Source organism: Hemicordylus capensis, chromosome 5 (assembly GCF_027244095.1).
Source record: "Hemicordylus capensis ecotype Gifberg chromosome 5, rHemCap1.1.pri, whole genome shotgun sequence".
Taxonomy (NCBI): Eukaryota; Metazoa; Chordata; class Lepidosauria; order Squamata; family Cordylidae; genus Hemicordylus; species Hemicordylus capensis.
Window position 1 is genome coordinate 103,426,692 of NC_069661.1, and position 20,877 is coordinate 103,447,568.

Consider the following 20,877-nt stretch of genomic DNA (forward strand, 5'->3'; position numbering starts at 1 on the left):
TAGCAAACAGGTCATAGGAGTTTTCTGTAGGGTTTTGCGGGGAAGTGTATTGGGGAGCTTGAAAGGAGGCCCCTTGATCACAAGGAGACCAGTGGGAAGAGAAGGTAAGTACTACTGCCTCTTTCATATTCTCAGGAAATAAAGTTTGAATTGTATAGCCGAATAGCTGACAACTTAAGCTAAGACCTGACTTTCAAATATGTCTAATACTCTAAACAGCCAACAAAACTAGTCATAAAAATAGAAAGCCAGTAGGGTAGGGGGCGCTTCCTAGTGTATTGCTGAGTATTGCATCTATAACCAACTACTCAGCTCGGTGCAAGGAGCTCCTGACTCTCAAGGAACAAGTTGGTTGCCTCAAAGCCAAGGTGACTGACCTGGAGAAGCTCAGAGAGGTATGTGGATGAGACCTTCAGTGATATGGTAGAGGCATCCTGCTGCTCTGCTCTCGGGGATGGCTGATCTGCTATAGGGGAGAATGAAGGTCTTGGGAAAGGAGGACATCATTCTGAGAAAGAGGGAAATGCTCCTTTAGAAGGGACCCCTTCTGTGAATGATGAGCTGATATCCTCTTGCACCGGGGATGATACTCCAGGGGGTGGGGACCTCTTAGTAGTGGGTGATTTGATCATTAGGGCTATAGAGAGATGGGTCTGTGACCCACGTGTAGACCACTCAGTGACTTACCTGCCTGGTATGAAGGTTGGAGACATCACGCTGTGTCTAGATAAGCTGTTAGGCAGTGCTGGGGAGGAGTCAGCTGTCGTCGTGGATGTTGGCAGTTGACAGTGTTGGAAAATGCAGTTGGGAAGTCCTGGAAGCCAAATTTAGGCTGCTAGGTAGCATATTGAAGTCCAGGACCCACAAAGTAACATTCTCAGAAATGCTATCTGTTCCACGCACAGGGCCAGTGAGACAGATGGAACTGAGGGATCTCAAAGTGTGGATGAGACAGCGATGCTGGGAGGAAGGGTTTAGATTTGTTAGCCACTTGAATACATTTTGGGACAAGATGTGTCAGCATAAAAAGGGTGGGCTCAACTTGAACCAAGATGGAACCATAATGCTGGCACTTAAAATCAAACAGGTCGCAGAGCAGCTTTTAAATGATACGTGGGGGAATCCAGTTCGGCACATGCCATCCCGTAAGGTGTAAATGATTCAGATAAAACAGAAGGGGACGGAGTAGAACCAGATAAAAAGCAGACAGAAGGCTGTGCTAGCTAGCCAAAGAGATCAAATGGCCAAAAGAAAGATGGTACACACCAGGTAAAAGATTCAGTGTACAGGTGCTTATATGCCAATGCTAGACAGCTCCAAGCCAAGATGGGTGAGCTAGAGTACTTGATTACGAATGAAAAAATAGATATAGTGGATATAACTGAAACATGGTGGAACAGTGAGAGACAGTGGGACATTGTTATCCCTGCATATAAAACTCTAGAAAGGACAAATTGGAGGAGCAGATCGGAGGTGGAATAGCACTGTCTGTTGAAGGGGTAGAATCTCACAAGCTAAAAAACATAGGAAGACTGGAGTCCTCCACAGAAACTCTGTGGGTGACAGTACAAGGCCTGAAAGGAAATGTGCTACTATTGGGACTTGCTATCGTCCTCCTGATCAAAACACTGACAGTGACAGGGAGTTGCAAAAGGAAATCAGGGAGGCATCAGAGACACAGCTGTAATAATGGGTGACTTCAATTACCCATAAAGTACATAGACTGGATAAATTCTCATTCAGGTAATGACAAAGGGGCTACATTTCTAGATATGCTGAATGACTGTGTCCTTGAACAGTTGGTCATGGAACCCACCAGAGAGAAGGTGAACTTGGATTTAATCCTGAATGGTGCCCAGGACCTGCTGCGAGATATCAGTGACGTGGAACCTTTAGGGAACACTGATCATAGTGTGATCAAATTCAGCATACATGCAAAGAGAGAATCGCCAAGGAAATCTAACACAGACACTTTGAATTTCAGAAGATAAAACTTCTCTAAAATGAGGAGTTTGGTGAAGAATTAAAGGGGAAATCAGGAGAATCACTTTGCTCCAGAATGCATGGAGTTTATTTAAAACCACGATAATAGAACCCCAGTTAGAATGTATACCAAAAAGGAGGAAAGGTACCCCCAAGTCCGGGAGAACGTCAGCATGGCTAACTGGTGAAGTCAAGGAAGCCGTAAAGGGGAAGAAGACTTCCTTCAAAAGTGGGAAGGCCTGCCCAGATGAAGAGAACAGAAAGGAACACAAAGTCTGGCAAAAGAAAAACAAGGTGACAATAAGGGAGGTGAAAAGAGTTTGAGGAACATTTAGCTAAAAGCCTCATGGGAAATAACAAAAACTTCTTTAAATACATCAAAAGCAAGCAACCTGTCAGGGCGGCGGTTGGTCCGTTAGATGATGAGAGAGCGAAAGGGATTATGAAGAAGGATATGGAGATTGCAAAAATGCTTAACGAGTTGTTTGCATCTGTCTTCATGGCAGAGGATACCATGGTGGCTTCTCAGGGACAGAGGCTAAAGAACTGCATCAGATAGAGGTGACAAGAAATGACATTCTAAACTGTCTGGAAAAATTAATAATTAACAAATCACCAGGGCCAAATGGCATCTATCCAAGAGTCCTTAAAGAGAAATGAAATTACCATTTACATATAAACAATAAGTTTGTCTTAGGTAATATAACAAAAGTATGCCCACTACTATAAAAGATACATTGTATCTATACTTTCATTTCTGAAAATCTACTTCTGATGAATAGGTATTTCTGTTTCTAAAAATGGAAGTATTTTCAAGCTGTATATCCCAAGAGATGTGATGAAAAGAACCAGTTTTTGAAGCTATTTGAAGTCCTGTTGAATATACTTGACATTAAATTTTACATTTTGCTAAGTGAAATGAGGGTGACATTCCTTGAGTTCTGACTCAAGATAGACTTTTAGGCTCCCATAAATGTACAAAGTGTACTGCCGGAAAAGAAAGTTCAGAACAAGGCCACAATAGGAATATTTATCTCAGACATTATCTAATAGACTATACTTTCTATATCACCTAATCTATATTAACAGATTTTCCTTGGAGATTTAACTGCTGATTAGATCAGCACTAAACAAGTCTTGATGTTATTATTAAACTGATAGAACACTCCTGCTCAAGGACAAAACCTCACCTTCTCCTTCCTATCTTTATCTTCTTTATATATAAAAGCCTTAGGACATATGTAACAAATCCCATGGTACATCGCACATCTCTTGAGAGTTCTGACAACACTTGGCAAAAGAGAGAGAGGGCACAGAGGAGGCGGCGGCTGAGGAGTGGATGGGGAGGCAGCTGCTGCCAAGGAAGAGCAGGAGTGCCGAAGAAAGAGCAGTGGCATCTTTCCCTCAGCAACAACCGCCAGCCTCTGATGCCTTGCTGCGTCTCCTCACGAGGATGGCAGCCAAACCAGGGCTTCCCATCCAGCCTACACAGATGGCCCTCGGTACCCTCCCCTGCCCTACCTTGGCCATCCTTTCATGAGGAGACTTAGAAGGGCTTCAGAGGCCAGCGGTTGGAGCTGAAGGAGTGGGGGTGTAGAGGAGAGGGTGGCTGCAAGTGGGGTGGATCAATGTTGGGGAGTGGGAGAGGTGGCTGCGAGTGGGGGAGTGGAGGAGACAGGGTGGCTGAAAGTGGGGAGGAGAGGGGTGGCCGTGAGTGGGGGAGTGGGGAGGAGAGGGGTGGCGCGAGTGGGGGAGTGGGGAGGAGAGGGGTGGCAGCGAGTGGGGGAGTGGAGGGGAGATGGTGGCTGTGGGTAGTGGAGGGGAGGAGAAGGGGTGGCTGACACTGTGCAATAAAGCAGAGGCTGTGGCAGGACTTTAAAGACATCAATAAAGTCCTAGTGCACAGATGTTCTGTGCAGGGCCAGCTAGTATTACAATAATAGACATATGGGAACATAAAGCAGCCCAGCAAGTGAAATCATTACAAATCTACAACATTAGAGATAAAACAGGCATCATTAGATCCCTAGATTGCCATTTGCAATTTTATTAAGACATGCAACAAAAGTAGCTATTCCTTCTACTTAAAATATATAAGCATGCACACATTAAGCAACAGTAAGAGCACACCAGCCAAAAAGATGTTACAGAGACAAGTTGAAACAGATGTTTTTTTGAAAAGGGTATTTTACTAAAGAAAAAATTGTGCTACTAGTACTCTAAATAATTAACAATGTTTGCAACTTTACAAGATCATTCCAGTAATATTTTTTTAATAAGCACATTATATATAAACCTATTTAAGTTATTCTAATTGAGAAAACAATTGTCTGTAGAGCAATCTAATGCAGGCTTATAATTTACCATTCACCTGCCTGGGACAAACAGCCAAGTGGAAAATTGCTGAAGCAACATGTGTGTCTGGCCAGCTGCATTCACAGTGGGGGTGTGTGCAGGTGCTGTGAATGCCTGCTATTGTGTCAAACTATTGTATCATAATTTTGCCTTAAGAACTCCTGGTCCTTTAAAGCAGGCAGTAGTTAGACAACCAGGGTGCAGATAGACAGTCAGGGTACAGATAGACAGCTCAAGCAAGAAGTGACCGCCTGTCTTTAATTCAGTGCCAAGATTCCATGTCTGAATTTGTAAAGTGTGCTTCTTTACATAAAATGAAATACTAAGTTGGATTTAGACCAGCTTTCAGCACGGCTTAAACCTAGATTTTACTTTATTTCTTAAATACCAGGGCTTGGAAGATATAAGGACAGCCCTGCTAGATCATGCCCAAGGCCCATCTAGTCTAGCATCCTGTTTCACACAGTGGTCCACCTGATATTCCTGGGAAACCCAGGGGCAAGAGCTATGGCATGCCCTCTCTCCTGCTTATTCCCTTGCAAGTGGTATTTAGATGGATTCTGCTTCTAAGGCTGGAAGTGGCCTTAGCCCTCAGACTAGTAGCTATTGACAGACCTGTTCTCCATGAAATTATCTAAACATCTCTTAAAGTCATCCAGGTTGTTAGCTATTGCCACATCTTGTGGCAGAGAATTCCATAGGTTGATTATGTGTTGTATGAAAAAGTAATTCCTTTTGTTAGTCCCAAATTTCTTGGTAATTAGTTTCATGGGATGACTCCTGGTTCTAGTGTTATGCGAGAGGAAGAAAAATTTCTATCAACGTTCTCCACACCATGCATAATTTTATAGACCTCTATCATGTCTCCCCTCTTTGATCTTTTTTTCTAAACTAAATAGCCCCAGGTATTGTAGCCTTACATCATAAGGCTACAGGTCATGCAGGTCACTGCTCATCTTGGTTGTCCTCTTCTGCACCTTTTCCAATTCTACAATTTTCTTTTTAAGACATGCTGACCAGAACTGTATGCAGTACTCCAAATGTGGCCACACCAAAGTTTTGTATAAGGGCATCATCATATTAGCAGTTTTATTTTCACCCCTCTTCCTAATCATTCCAAAAATGGAATTGGCCCTTTTCACAGCTGTTGCACATTGAGTCGACACTTTCAATGACTTGTCCACCATGACCCTAAGATTCCTCTCCTGATCAGTCACTGACAGCTCAGATCCCATGAGCGTATATGTGAAGTTGGCATTTCTTGCCCCAATTTGCATCACTTTACACCTCCTAACATTGAACCACATTTGCTATTTTGTTGCCCACTCCACCAGTTTGTAGAGATCCTTTTAGAACTCCTTGCAATTTCGTTTGGATTTCACTACCCGAAAGAATTTGGTGTCATCTACAAATCTGGCCACCCTACTGCTTACCCCAACTTCTAGATCATTTATGAATAAATTAAAAAGGCTCAGTCTCAGCACAGCTCCCTGGAGGATTCCCACTTTTTATTTCCCTCCATTTAGATCATTTATTCCTACCCAGTGTTTCCTGTCCTTCAACCAGTTAGCAATCCACACATGAACCTGTCCCCTTATTCCATAACTGCCAGGTTTTCTCAAGACTCTTTGATGAGGAACTTTGTCAAAAGCTTTTTGAAAGTCCAGGTATATTATGTAAACCTGTTGACACTCTCAAAGAACTCCAAAAGGTTGGTGAGGCAAGATTTATCTTTGCAGAAGCCATGCTACTGCTTCTTCAGCAGGGCCTGTTCTTCTATATGCTTAACAATTTTATCCTTGAGAATGCTTTTCATCAATTGGCCCAGAACAGACATTAAGCTAACCAGCCCGTAATTTCCCAGATCCTTCCTGGATTATTTTGTGAAAATCACGGTTGCATTGGCTACTTTCCAGTCCTCCAGTACAGAGCCTGATTGTACAGATAAGTTATATATCTTTGCAAGGAGATTTTATAATACAAATGTAGTGTCTCAACTGGCTGTGCTGAAATCAAGATGCTATGAGATCACTAACTCAGTCATCAGATGATTCTCAAGGTGCAACCATCTATCTTCTTTTATCTATATAATTCTCTAAGGCGTACTCATGGCTAATCCCGTTCGTGGCAGCTCTTGCGCGCATTTGCGAGCAGAAGCACCTGATTGGGCAGTGGGGATTCCATATGCAGATAGGGAGGAGGAGCCTGTGATGGTTAAGGTCAGTTGGAATGCAACTGTTACTGGTTGGAAGATATTCATGATTGTAAAGAAGAGGAATCTATCTGTCTGTCTATATAAAAGGATAGTGGGCAGGGGTCTGCGAAGAGAGGAGTCGTGGGGGGGGGAGGGCCCCTTCAGGAGAAGGAGGCTGCCGTTGTGTGAATTAGATGAGGAAACAAAATGAACAAGATCTGTTAACTCGGGAAGGGGAAAAGAAAATAAATAAATAAATAAATAAATGCAGGGGAAGAAATACAGAGAGGAAGAGCGAGTCAAGGAGAGAGAGAGAGAAAAAGAAGGGAGAGGAAGAGAGAAAGAAGGAAGGGTAGGGGACGAGCCCGAGCCTCTCATCGGCCTGAGGGGGAACAAGTGGCCATGGCAGCAGCAGCAGTAAGGAAGGGCCCAGTCAACCACTGCTGCTGTTTGGGGCTACCAAAGCCATTGGTGGAGGGAGGCAGGGAGGGAAAGGATGGGTCCAGGCCTGTCAGCGGCCCTGAGGGGAACAGGCAGTAGTGGGAGCATGGAAGGGCCCAGTCAATCGCTGCTGCTCCTGTGGGGAGGAGAAGGAGTGGAGTGAGGGTGGGGAGGTATCTAGGGATAGGAGGCTGCAGCTTGGCTAACAGGTGCCAGCAGTGCTGCAGCTGCGACCAAAAGGGGTGAGGGGTATGGAGTAAAGGGATGGAGGAGTGACCAAGAGGGGTGAGGTGGATGGAAGCAACTGGATGGAGGAGCAGGAGTGTGGCTCAGGTGAGGGTAGAGTCATCTCTGAGGTGAGGGGGGCTGTGGCAGGGGGTAAGGGGAGAAATCAAGTACTAGCGTGCAGATGCTCTGCGTGGGTTAAGCTAGTTCTGTTTATTTCTGTAGTTTATGTTGTGGTTTTCCCTGTTTCTGTGGTCAGCTACAATCCTCCCAAATATTAGAATAAATGCTATATGTGTGCTTTTTGAAACCTTAACCCTGGTTACTTAAAAGGCCATAAGCACAGATCTTGTTCCATTTCTGAAAATGTTCAGGGAAGGAGTTCCACATCCTTCTCCACCTGCCCTAGTAGCCCTTGGCATCCCCTGAATGACACAGAACCAGAATAGTCATGACAATGGTCTCAGCTGATTTAATGGGATTCCTAGGCAAAACAGGTGGCTGGCTGTGCACCTGTCTTTTGGCTCCACAATGGAGTTCCCAAAGTCATGTGATCATTTACCTTCACATCTTAGTATTATTATTATTACTTAAAATACAGCTTTTCAACCAAAATGTTCCTAAAGCAATATGGTTCCCTGACCCAAAAGGGCTCACAACCTACCAGTAATAGCCACTGGAGAGACTCCACCCTAGGCTTAAAGGGGACAGTTGCTCTCCCCTTTTCAAGTGTAAGGTGCACAACAAGTAGATGCAGGGCTTGATACAGTAAAGGTGCATGCCCACTTGCTGTTTTCACAGCTCTGCTGCCTTTGTCCACCACTCTGGCTACTTCAGGGCAATTGGCCTGCCACAGCACACTATAATGTTGTCGCCATGCAACACAGCAATGTGATAACACCACAGTAAGCTGGCTGCCCAGGAGCAGCTGGCAGCAGCAGGAGTGGCAAGCAGAGATGGTGAGGAGGGTAAGTGGGCAGTAGGGCGGGTGACAGGAGGTGCCCACACTTGCCCGCATGAGTGGGTGTGCCCACACAGGCAAAGGGGGCAGGGGTGCAACAGTACACCCTACAGGTGGCCACCTAGCAGGCTGGCTGGAACTGCTTTTGGCTCGCCAGGTGCCATTGGCGCCCTTCACTACTTGGTGTCCTAGGCATTTGCCTAGTTCACTAGTGGATAAGTAGGCCCTGCTATCTAGCTTGTTTCTTTGCAAATGTGACTTTAATGGTATAGAAATGTGCTAAATAAATACCTACATTTTAGTTTGCTTGGAAACAGAAACTGAAGGGCCAGAAACGTCCAAAAACAAAATGTGTTGGTTGCTGGGCTGACTAGAGAAGTTTTTAGCCTACTTTCCTTGTGTGCACCTGTGCATGTGTGTCCCTATCAACTTCACAATGCCTGGACCAGTATCCACCAAATTGGATACAGTTGTAAGGACACCTCAGTGGCATAGTTTGTGATGATGTCATCCACTCCGATTAAAGATGGTGGATGTCTAAATGGTTGAGGCACAAATGGGCGAACTTGTGAGGATGGTAATTATCAATTAAGATTATAGTGAAAGGAAATACTAGTTCTTAACAGATTCGTTCTTACCAGAACAACTTGTCATGAGATGAAACTGAAATAAATGCCTGTTTCATTGATAGATAATTTCAATATATGCGACAGTCATTAATTCCTTTTTAAGAGACTGTAAGTATTGGTGCAGCATATTTATGATAGCTTTAATTTTAACCATGTTTTTTACATCAGTATTTCAAATTTGATGTTTTATGTATGTTTTTAAAATGATGTTTTTTACATCACTATTTCAAATACTGATGTAGTGGTTAGAGTGCTGGACTAGGACCGGGGAGACTTGAGTTCAAATCCCCATTCAGCCATGATACTAGCTGGGTGACTGGGCCATTCACTTCTCTCTCAGCCTAACCTACTTCACAGGGTTGTTGTGAGGAGAAACCTAAGTATGTAGTACACCACTCTGGGCTCCTTGGAGGAAGAGCGGGATATAAAATGTTTTTTAAACAAATTGGTGTTTTATGTATGTTTTTAAAATGTGAAAAAATATATTTTTAAAATATAGATTTTAAAAAACCCAACCAATTTTTATCCACCCTGTATGGGGACCAGGATGCCTGCTCAAGAAAACAGTGAAAGCAGGCTAGACTGCTTGCACTAGAATGTAGGATGTTGCTGCTTCTGAACAGCACAGATGAAAGTGCTTCTCACCCCAGAAGGCATTTTTTAATTGCTGACATCTTTGATGTGTTCATTCTGCTGTTTAGTTTGTGCTTGGAAATTGACCTGAAATATATTGCTTATGGCTGATGACTTTTGACTGTTGCTCTGTTTTATATTGTGCATTGTCATGGACGCATCCCTTTTTGGTGAAGATTGGATTCAATAAACCTTTTCAAGGGTTTGGGACCAGTTAGTATGGTCCACCCCCAGATGCCTATGGATCTTAATGGATTCCTGATGGCTCTGGAGGACTTTCTTGTGAAGAAAGCAGGGTGGATTTGATTTAAATCAAATCGATTTAAATCATGATTTCTGGTACGAGGAGATGGGTTGGGCAGTTGACATGCTTGTGCTTAAGTGTCCTCTCTTGACCTGCTGAGCCCAGTCAGTTCCTTGGTATACAAGAGGGTTGTGGGTAGTGAAGCAGGCTGGTAGATGGCTTGCGTGTCGCTGTGATCGAACACAGGTTAGAGCTTATATTAAGGCCTACTCTGTGCTGCTGGTGATGGCAGCGAAGGAATTTGGGATGATAAGGATTTGCAGAACCAGAAATGAATGTTTACCAATGAACCTTCTGGTCTTGTTGGACTGGATGAATTTTGCACTGTGGTGCTTGAGGAGGTGGACAGGATGATTGGAAGTCTGAGGCCTACCATGTATGTGCTCGACCTTTGCTCTTCATGGTTGGTGAAGACAGCCTGGGAAGGGCTGTGGCTGTGGGTGATAGAGGTAGTAAATGTCTCCGTGAATCAAGGGGTGATGCCCTCCTGACTGAAGGAGTGGATCCTTAGGTCCCTCGTTTAAAAAGCGAGTCAGTTTAAATAGCTTTTGACCAGTGACCAGTTTCCATTCTACCTGTTTTGGGCAAGGTGTTGAAGTGCAGCCCCTTGGCCTTGGAGTTACCCCTCCCAGAAGAGTTTCACTATGCTCCATCTCTTGGGGATTTTTAAAAACATGTGAAGGCCCATCTTTTTAGAGAGGCTTTTAAATGTTTTATCTGTAGGGTTTAACTGGGTCCTAATTTTAGTTGTTTTTTAAAATTAATTTTACATTTTTATATTTTGTGAGCCGCCTCTAGCAGTATTGCATTGGAGGAGTGGGGCATAAATATTTTAAATAATAGATGTGTTGCTTTAATGAAGCTCTATTTTTATCATTTCAAGTACTTTTAAAACAGAATATGGCAGGTTGAATAAATAATTTATATTGGTGTGCCCTGTGAAATCTTGTAAAACCAACATACGTTTAATCATACATTGCAGGAAATCTCTTTAAATATTGGAGTTGGCAACACAAAGTTAAAATGTTTCATATTTTGTTTTAACTCCTAGATGGTAGTGAAAACGTTTATGGACATGGATCAGGACTCAGAAGATGAGAAACAACAGTATCTCCCATTAGCCTTGCACCTCGCATCAGAATTTTTCCTCAGGAATCCCAATAAAGATGTCCGTCTCCTCGTAGCATGTTGCTTGGCTGATATCTTTCGAATTTATGCACCAGAAGCCCCATACACTTCCCATGACAAACTCAAGGTAAAACATATTTGTAGATAATCTCTACCTATTGCAGTTGTAAATGCAATAGGAGATTGGATAAAAACTGTCCATGGAGATTCATGGAGATTGATAAACTGTCATTTGGATACTTTAAGTCTCGAACTTCTGCCCTTCAGCTGTTTTCAGACTGCAGCTCCCATCATCGCCAGTCACAGTGGCCAGTAGCCAGGGATTAGAGAAGTTGTAGATCACGTCTGTGGGAGGGCTGAAGTTGTATAGCTCTGCCTTAAAGACTGACATATTGAAAACATATTCATAACAGAGAGAATAATATTTACAGTAAATGTGTGTGCCAAAGTACATTTTTAAAAAGCTCTTTCACTTCCTTTTTGTTCTTGTCTTCCAGGATATATTTTTGTTTATTACAAGACAGTTAAAAGGACTGGAGGACACCAAAAGCCCCCAATTTAACAGATACTTTTACTTACTAGAGGTAACTTCTTAATAAGCATAGTGTTTTTAAAAAACCTGTTATAGTGTCTTGAGGTCAAAAGAGCTTAAATGATGTTTATGGAAGTTGTAGCTTAATATGTGCTTGTTGTTCAGTTTCTATAAGACAGAAAATAATTCTGTCTCTGATCCTAGACCTCTTTTTAATACAGCTTTAATCAGGAGTGCATAAAAACATGTCAGACATGTAGCAATTTGAATATTGTTAGAGCAGAATAAACATTGTGTAAGCTATCCATACCATGCTGCCTACTTCTAGAAATTAGTACATCATTCATTAACATAGCTGTGCTTAGTTGATTACATTGGCTGAGATTTATGCTGACGATTATCAGTTCTAATTTCATTGTAATGTTTTAATTGTAATGCTTTGTGTTTTTTTGTTGTAGAATTTAGCTTGGGTTAAATCTTACAACATTTGCTTTGAGCTAGAAGATTGTAATGAAATTTTTATTCAGCTTTTTAGGACTCTCTTTTCAGTTATCAAGTAAGTTGGATTACTTTTTTATATATACTCTATATTCTTTTGCAGTCTAAATAACATGTAATGTTTAATGTTAAAAAATTGGATATACCAAAAAATTTTGAATAAATAATTTATAATATGCTAAGAATGTCCCTCATGTTTGTCAAAAAATTCTAGTGATCCAAGAAAGAAGTATTACATATTTTTAAATAATGTGCTTTTTAAAAAAAAGTTTAAGTTTATATCCTAAGTGTGCGGAAGCTGAGTAGAAGTTCTGCTTGCTCCAGGGGAGGAGCCCCCCCACACACACACACTTCTTTGCTGCAGTCCCCTGTGTTACATGCAGTCCCACTCTGGACAACCCCCTAGGTTCCAGGAACAGATTTTCAGGGTCATAAAGGGCTGCAGAGGGAAGAACATGGTCAGCGAAAATCATCACTCACCATTGATCCCTCTAAAGCATGCACATGTGTGCACACACTCACAAGTTTTTATATGTCTGCCCAGTTAATTTTAGATCCCACTAGGGTTGAATCAGGAAGGCAGCACTCTGAATGCACATGCTGCACCCACTGCTTTGATATTGCCACCCAGAACAAAACTCATTCTGCACAGAGATGAAAAAAATTAGAGGGACCACTGCCACCCACCTCACTACATGAGCAGAACTTCTTCACTCGCACCACGACTACTTAGAACACAGCTCAAATAGCAACCCTCAAAAACACGTCTTGTGGGTTGCAAAGAGAAATTGCTTTGGTGAAACAATTCTTTCGCTGGTCACCTTTATCCATGCTTATGATGAGAGATGAGGTTGTCATAATTCCTAAGATTCAGTTCCCAGGGTTCAGTCACACTACTAAAGTCATCAAGAAGTAATCACAGAAGAGGGCTATGCAGATTGGAGGAGCCTTGGTTCTCTATCACACCCATTGAGCTCTGTGATATAATCCAACTACAATTGGCAAGATTCTAGGACAGGCAAAATTTACTTCCTGAAAAACCTGGGGTCACCAGGATCAGAGGGCAGTGGTAGCCCCTTTACTGCAATGTCCTGGAGTTACTCTTCCATAGAATTGAGTAGCTTCCATTTATTCTTATGAGGGAAGTGCTGCACTTTTGGGTGCTGTTGCATTGGGAGCAAAACCTGCCCTTCACCCCTGAGTGTAGTTTAGTGTTCACTGAGAGATTCCACAAGGGGTGTATGTGTGTGCAGTATGTTTGTGTGCACATACAGCATTGCAAGCTAATACAAAGGTTCTCAATTACTTGGCCATATATTAGTATTATTAAACTAATCTATTATAATTTTAAATTTATGTTTAGCAATAGCCACAACCAGAAAGTACAAATGCACATGCTAGATTTGATGAGTTCTATCATCATGGAAGGCGATGGAGTGACTCAAGAACTATTGGACTCAATTCTTATCAACCTCATCCCTGCACACAAGGTTTGCAATTGTTTTTAAAGTAGAAACCCTCCCCCACCCCACTTAGGATAGCTTACTTGACCTTTTTGGGTCTATTAGATGTTTTATTCTGAGAACTGCAAGAGCAGTAAAAGGTTGTGCTAGCTTTTTGCCTTCATCTTTTGCTGCTTCTCTCATCAGAAGTACATAGTTAGTTCCCCTTTACTTCTGAATACAGGAATATTATGTTATTTATATAATTATTTTTGTACTGTCTGTTGTTTTGCTGGGTGGCCCCAAAGCTGTAAGAACTAACCTATTAGTTAGTAAAAGCAATGTATTAAGTATACAAAACAAATTAAAAACCATAAAAGTAATTACAAAGTCTGTAACTAAACAAGTGCGATGGAGTATTTTTACTTCAGTTGATTCATAGGAATCTTAAAATGTTTAGATGGGAAGGGACCTTTAGGGTTTTCTAGTCTACCTCCTTGCTTAGCCAGCACAACTGCAGTATGTTGATTCAGAGGAACCCAGGGTACCTCTGCCTTTGTAGTTTCCTTCCTGTAGGCTGGATCTCCTGGAACAGCTCTCCTGCAAGCCAATAGATGCATTCAGGCTTCAGTCTAGAATAGGTGTCATATGTCTGGCTTCATGGCAGTGGTCACTGCTGCCTTCTTTGGGGAGCCTATGGGCAGCCTATGGGCGTCATATAGGGAAGCCTGATAGAGCGGACTTGCTCTTCTTGAATTGTGTGCATATATGGGTAGTTGGATAGCTTGCAGGGTGGATTTGATTTAAATCACGATTTAAATCACTAGCAGGGTGGATAAAAATAAAAAAAATCCGATTTAAATAAAAAAAATGATTTAAATAAAAAAATCTGATTTTTTTGATTTAAATTGGATTTTTTTGATTTAAATCGGATTTTTTTGATTTTTATCCACCCTGCTAGTGATTTAAATCGTGATTTAAATCAGTTTGATTTAAATCAAATCCACCCTGATAGCTTGTGAATCAGTGGTCTTACAAGATGGCTAAAAATTAAGTTTTAAATCAAATATCTGAATCTGAAAATATTCTACAATTCTTCAGCATTGAAAGAGTGGTACAGAGTAGGTTCAGGGAAATCCTAGGTTCAAATGAAATCACTACTTTACTGAGTCATATTTTGCTTTTTGTGGGAGGATGAGATGCAAAGTGAGGATGTGCATGAATGATGTTCTCTACTAATCCAAGGAAGAAAAACCTTCATATCAACAAGGCCTGTGTCTTGCTTTACGAGTGGCATGTAAAGAAATTTTTCCTCATAATCAGTTGGTGTTTGTGCTTAGCGTCAAAGCAAATAGTAACCCTCAGAAGATTGATGCAGTAGCCTCTATGCTGATGTATAGTGATACTGATAATTGAGTAGACTGGGTTTTTTAAATTAAAGTTTTCCCTTCTCTCTTTCAGAACCTTAATAAACAGGCATTTGATCTTGCAAAAGTTTTATTGAAAAGGACAGTCCAGACCATTGAGCCATGCATTGCCAATGTATGTAATCTATACCTTAATATATCACTGCTAACTTCTTAAATCTTAGCTGCTTTGATTTATTCCTTTTGTGTGTGTTGAATCTATCAAAGCCATGGGAGAGGGCGGGGGAAGACTGAAATGTCTTCCCTGCATCACACTCTGTGTAAGAGTCAGAGTAGGCTTTGCAGCCTCAGTGCTACTCTGTTTTCCCAGCTGGGGAATCACAGTGGCCAGTATTCAGACTAATGGTGCACTTGCACAACAAAGTAGAGCTCGTGCAAGAAAGTGGCATAGCTGCACAAAGTCGCTGAGAGCTTCAGAGTTATGTTTTTGTGAAAAGGTCCCTACCAAACATCGGAGGAAGAGTTTTCACAGCAGGAGCTGCGCTACCCTGTTGTACAAGTGCAGACATGTTTGTGATAGCACAGCACTGATTAGGAACACAAGTGTTCCCTGACTTGCCACATCTAGCTAGTGCAACATCCTTGCACTAGTGCAATATTAGTCTGGATGTCAGCCAGTGTTGGGTAATGTGACTCCTGCTTTCTTGGCATGCATGTTCCTCCTGCTCCCCTTGCCTCAGTCAGAGAGAGAAGAAATGTAGCGATGATCGCATTGGAGAGAGAAAGCAGGGCCAGTCTTGCTATAGATAGTTTAGCTGCTGGGGGTATAGAGGAGCGTTGTTGCTGTTGCACAAGCATTTTTAGTCTCTCTCCTGGCAGCACAGTGTGAGAGAGAATTTAATTTGGAATGGTATGGGCTGTGCCTGGTTGTCTCGAGGCAGCTGGTATATAATTGGTACATGCAGGCTGCCAAGCAAGTGCCTCATTAGAAGACAGAATAAATATATTGATGGTGAAGCACAGCATGTTTATATAGACAGAAAATTATGTACATAGAGTTTCACAGGTCAAATAAGTGAATCCCAGAAATGCCTGCCTGAGCTTGCAGATGAAAGCTGGTTTTAAAACTGGGGCTTCACAAATCAATTATGCAACATAACTTATTCACTTAAGTATGATTAAGTCCATTGAAGTGTAATTGTGTGTTTGATAGAAAGATTGCAGTGAAAGTTCTTCTGAATTACTGTGAACTGTAATGTTAAAGTTATGTTCATTTAGCTATGTTTTCAGTGTTGTTCAAGCATTTTCAAACTTTCCCTTGTGTTAAATTTTAAACTTGTGGTAAAAACTATTTGTTAAATTGGTGAGCATCTATGTTGGGGGCTAGCCCACTCCCAAAGCTGCTTGCTGTAGCTTCAGATCAGATTGAAATGGTTACAGCTTGCCTCCTCTCTTGCATTCTCTTCCAGTATGCCGGGGAACCATGAGAAAATCTTCCTTGGCTGCTCCCCCACCACACTCCTGATCATGCTGTGCATACTCTCTCCAAACCCCAGAACTTCTACAATGGTGCCACGTCCCACAGGATTATGTCACCTCAGCAAAGGCAGTGGGCAGGTTCAGATGTCATGTGGGACTATGATTACATCTTAGTTCCCAGCAGTGTCTAGCATGTGCCCTCTCTCCTACCTGGGCATGAGTCAAAAGAATTCTACTACTAATTACAGTTAGAAACAAATAAAATAGCTTATAATCAGTGTTCCCTCTAACAGGGATTCCCAGATGTTGTTGACTACAACTCCCAGCATCCGCAGCTGCAGTGGTCTTTGGCTGGGGATTCTGGGAGCTGTAGTCAACAATATCTGGGAATCCCTGTTAGAGGGAACACGGCTTAAAATGTCCAAATTGACTGATCTATGTTTCTTCCACCCAAAGTGCTTGAAGTAAGCCACAACCTGAAACCCACTTCAAACCTTGGTTCAGATCGCAGTTTATTTCAAGCACTTTTAATTAGAATACAATATCCATCAGTTTGGACATTATGACCAATACTGGTTTGATTCTAACTGCAGTCGGAAGTAGAATTCTACTCAACATGCACGTGCACGCCAACCATTAGCATGGTGATGCTCAGGCTGCAAGCAGGAACGCTGCAGTCCAGTGCACCTGCTTTTCTGGAGAGTGCCGGTGGGGGAAAAGTGGCAGGGCGGGGGCTGACAGGTAGGCAGTGCCTTCCCTGTCATTTAAAGCAACTCCCTCCCACCCTCTGAACTGGTTTGAACACCAGTGGACGTAACCAGTTCAGCGCTCCAGGAAGGGACCGCTAAACTGCTTCTTCCATGCACATCTCTACTCTCTAGGCAGTATCTCTCCTGTGTGCTACTTTGCAATGGCTTGTCCAGATTCCTCTCCACAGTTCCAGGACAGGCAGTCTCAACTGCTTCTGCTGCCTCCTTGAAGGCTAGTCAAAATTTGTATGACACTGTTTGTTTTTTCATTTTCACTTTTCTAATTCTTAACTATATCCTCTCTGTTTTCTAGTTTTTTAACCAGGTTTTGGTACTAGGAAAGTCTTCTGTAAGTGACTTGTCAGAGCATGTATTTGATCTAATACAGGAGCTTTTTGCTATTGATCCCAACTTACTACTGTCTGTCATGCCCCAGCTTGAGTTCAAACTGAAGGTAAGATAAATTACAGTCATATATTAAATTCTAAGTGTGTGGTGATCCCCAGGATGAGACTGTGTCGTTAAAGAACGCATTATTTTCTCTAGTTGGCAATGGCAATATTTTGATCAAGTTCCAAGGAATATGCAGCTAGTTCCATATGTGAAGTGTAGTTTTGGACTTCATTTATGTATTTAAATTATTATTTATACAATGCTTTTCAACAGATGTTCTCAAAGCAGTAGGGATGTGCGAACCGGCTCGACCTTGAGCAGATTGCCATCTAACTGGTCGGGCTTGAGGGCTTGATTGGGCCAGTGCACATGTGTGGCAGCCTCCAAAATGGCCACCACAAGCTCAGAGAGTCCCAGAACGGGATGAAAATGGTTGGAACCAGGTCATTTGAGCCTGGGGGGAGGCCAGCAGGGGAGGGGGAGCTGCCGGAGACACCCACTCCTTGCGGCTACAGCAGCACCCCCTCTGGAGGCAGTGAGTGATTTTAAAAATATATAGATTGATGTTAGAACCCCTGAACCAGTTTGAATTCAAGCCAGGGAGTGTGTTTGGGGGGACAAAACCAAACATGCCTGATTCTGTTTGAGTCTGGTTCAGACCCAGATCGAACCAGGCAAACTGATTTTGTGCACACCCCTATAAAGCAGTTTACATCGAAAAAGAACAATAAGAAGAAGATGGTGCTCTGTCCCCAAAGGGCTCACAATCCATTTCGCAAACAGTTGCTTCCTTTGGCAAACAAGTTTTTTTAAATGGCGGGTGGGGAGAAGATGGATGATCATTTGATTAACTACATGGTCTGAGGATCCATTTGTCAAAGACAAAAGTAAAATTCTACTGGGCATGCACAAGCCCTTATTATGTCTAACTAGCTTCCTAGATCCAGCAGAATGATAGAATTGTTTGTTTTACTTACAATAAAAATTAATTACAGGTGACTAGCATTATTCTATTCTATATTGTTTATTATACTAGCATTAACTCACCAGGGCAGTGGACATGATCACTCCTAAGTGTCTTCTCTGGCCCCTTGGTATACAGAACTACAGGGGCTGAAGTGGCAGGTAGACGACTAGAGCTCAATTGGAGAAATACTCTACTTGAATCCAGCAGATAACTGCATAGAGTGCATTTGAAGATCTTTGCTCAGGCGATACGTGCAGCAAAGAAGCGATTCTTTTCCTCCCGTATCGTGTCCGCAAGTTCACGTCCGGTGGAGGAGTTAGGGTTGTGAAGGGGCTAATGTGTGCCTTTCCCCCCTTGAATCAGTATTTGGAACCAACAATTACTCACTGTGATGTTTTAAATGAGTTTTTTGTGGACAAAATCTCTCATATTCGGGCAGGGCCGGCTTAGATTCAAACTCCGCAATTGTTAGAGTGTGACGCTGAGGTGTCTAGCAGCTCCTCTTATGTGATGACCCTCGATCAATTTCAGTTTGAGAGTCATGAGGATGTGGACAAGTTGCTTGGAATGATGCAGCCTACCACCTGTCCTCTTGATCCTTGCCTGACATGGCCTATACTGTATGGCAGGGAGGCTGTTATAAAGGGCCTGGTAGAAATTATAAATGCTTCTCTGTGGGAGGGCAGGCTGCCCCCTTGTCTGAAGGAGGCAATCATTAGACTGCTTCTGAAGAAGCCTGCCTTGGATCCCTCAGAGTTAAGCAACTACAGGCCTGTTTCCAATCTTCCATGGTTGGGCAAGGTGATTGAGAAGGTGGTGTCCTCCCAGCTCCAGGCAGTCTTGGAGGAAACTGATTATCTAGACCAGTGGTTCTCAACGTGTGGGTCCCCAGATGTTGCTGAACTACAACTCCCAGTATCCATAGCCCCATTGGCCTTTGGTTAGGGATGCCGGGAGTTGTAGTTCAGCAACATCTGGGGACCCACATGTTGAGAACCACTGATCTAGACCCACTTCAGACTAGCTTTCGGGCAGGCTATGAGATGGAGACTGCCTTGGTCAACCTGATGGATGATCTCCAACAGGGAATTGACAGAGGGGGTGTGACTCTGTTGGTCCTTTTGGATCTTTTGGCAGCTTTCGATACTATTGACTATAGTATCCTTCTGGAACATCTGAAGGGATTGGGGGTGCAAGGCACTGCTTTGCAGTGGTTCCGGTCCCACCTCACAGGCAGATTCTAGATGGTGTCCCTTGGAGACTGTTGTTTTTCAAAATCTGAACTTTCCTATGGTGTCCCTCAGGGCTGCGTATTGTCTCCAATGTTGTTTAACATCTACATGAAACTGCTGGGAGAGATCATCAGGAGATTTGGTGCAGAGTGTTATCAGTATGCTGATGACACCCAAATCTACTTCTCCATGTCAACCTCATCAGGAGAAGGCATAACCTCCCTAAATGCCTGCCTGGAGGCAGTAATGGGCTGGATGAGGGATAACAAATTAAGGCTGAATCCAAATAAGACGGAGATACATATTGTGCAGGGTTGGTACTCGGGATACATTGTTGGTCCGCCAGTTCTGGATGGGGTCACACTCTCCCAGAAGGAACAGGTTCACAGTCTGGGGATGCTTCTGGATCCAAACCTCTACCTGGTGTCCCAGGTTGAGACAGTGGCTGGGGATGCTTTTTATCAGCTTTGGCTGATATGCCAGCTGAGTCCATTTCTTGAGATGAACGACTCCAAACCAGTGGTGCATATGCTGGTAACCTCTAGGTTGGATTACTGCAATGTGCTCTATGTGGGGCTGCCTTTGTACGTAGTCCGGAAACTGCAGTTGGTCCAGAATGCGGTAGCCAGGTTGATCTCTGGATCATCTAGTAGAGACTATATCACTCCTGTGTTGAAAGAATTACATGGGCTGCTGATACGTTGCTGGGCAAAATACAAGGTGCTGGTTATTACCTATAGAGCCCTAAGCGGGTTAGGCCTTGGATATTTAAGAGAACATCGTCTTCACCATGAGTCCCGCTGCCTGTTGAGATAATCTAGAGAGGTTTGCCTGCAGTTGCTGCCAACTCGTTTGGCGTCTACTTGGGAACGGGCCTTCTCTGTTGCTAACCCTGGACTTTGGAATGCGCTCCCTGTTGAAATAAGAGCCTCCCCATCTCTGGCAACTTTTTAAAAGGCACTGAATTCACCCAGGCTTTTTATTAGATTTATGGTTTAAAAATTTAATGCTGTTTTTAAATTACTTTAATGTTAATGTTTTTAATGTTTAAATGATTTTAATTGTTCAGTTGATTTAGTTTTGATTTTAACTGTTAATTTATTTGTTGTAAACCACCCTGAGCCATTTTTGAAGGGGCAATATATAAATCAAATAAATAAACAAATATAAAATTATTATTCTTTTAAGTACTGTGTCAAAAGTGCTTGTTACTACTGCAATATACTTTTAAGTTTACTGTCTCTGAAGGCATTTTAGAAACTGTAATTACTGTAGGATCTGGCAGCCAGGATGTTGGGTGAGGCTAGATCACGCTTATAATAGATCAACTTACATGGTTGTCTAATTTAACGTGCAGACTATGAC

The 20,877-nt window shown here is 42.6% G+C and overlaps 1 protein-coding gene across 5 annotated transcripts in view; it reads left to right on the top strand.

The window, feature by feature from the left end:
• Positions 1–20,877, top strand: part of PDS5A (PDS5 cohesin associated factor A) — a 130,914-nt gene that overhangs the window by 30,212 nt on the left and 79,825 nt on the right. For all 5 annotated transcript variants that reach the window (XM_053252359.1, XM_053252360.1, XM_053252362.1 and 2 more), the window contains exons 3-8: positions 10,777–10,980; positions 11,351–11,437; positions 11,844–11,941; positions 13,247–13,373; positions 14,787–14,867; positions 17,234–17,374. In XM_053252359.1, the coding sequence (XP_053108334.1) occupies positions 10,777–10,980; positions 11,351–11,437; positions 11,844–11,941; positions 13,247–13,373; positions 14,787–14,867; positions 17,234–17,374 (738 nt within the window). The remainder of the gene's footprint in view (positions 1–10,776; positions 10,981–11,350; positions 11,438–11,843; positions 11,942–13,246; positions 13,374–14,786; positions 14,868–17,233; positions 17,375–20,877) is intronic.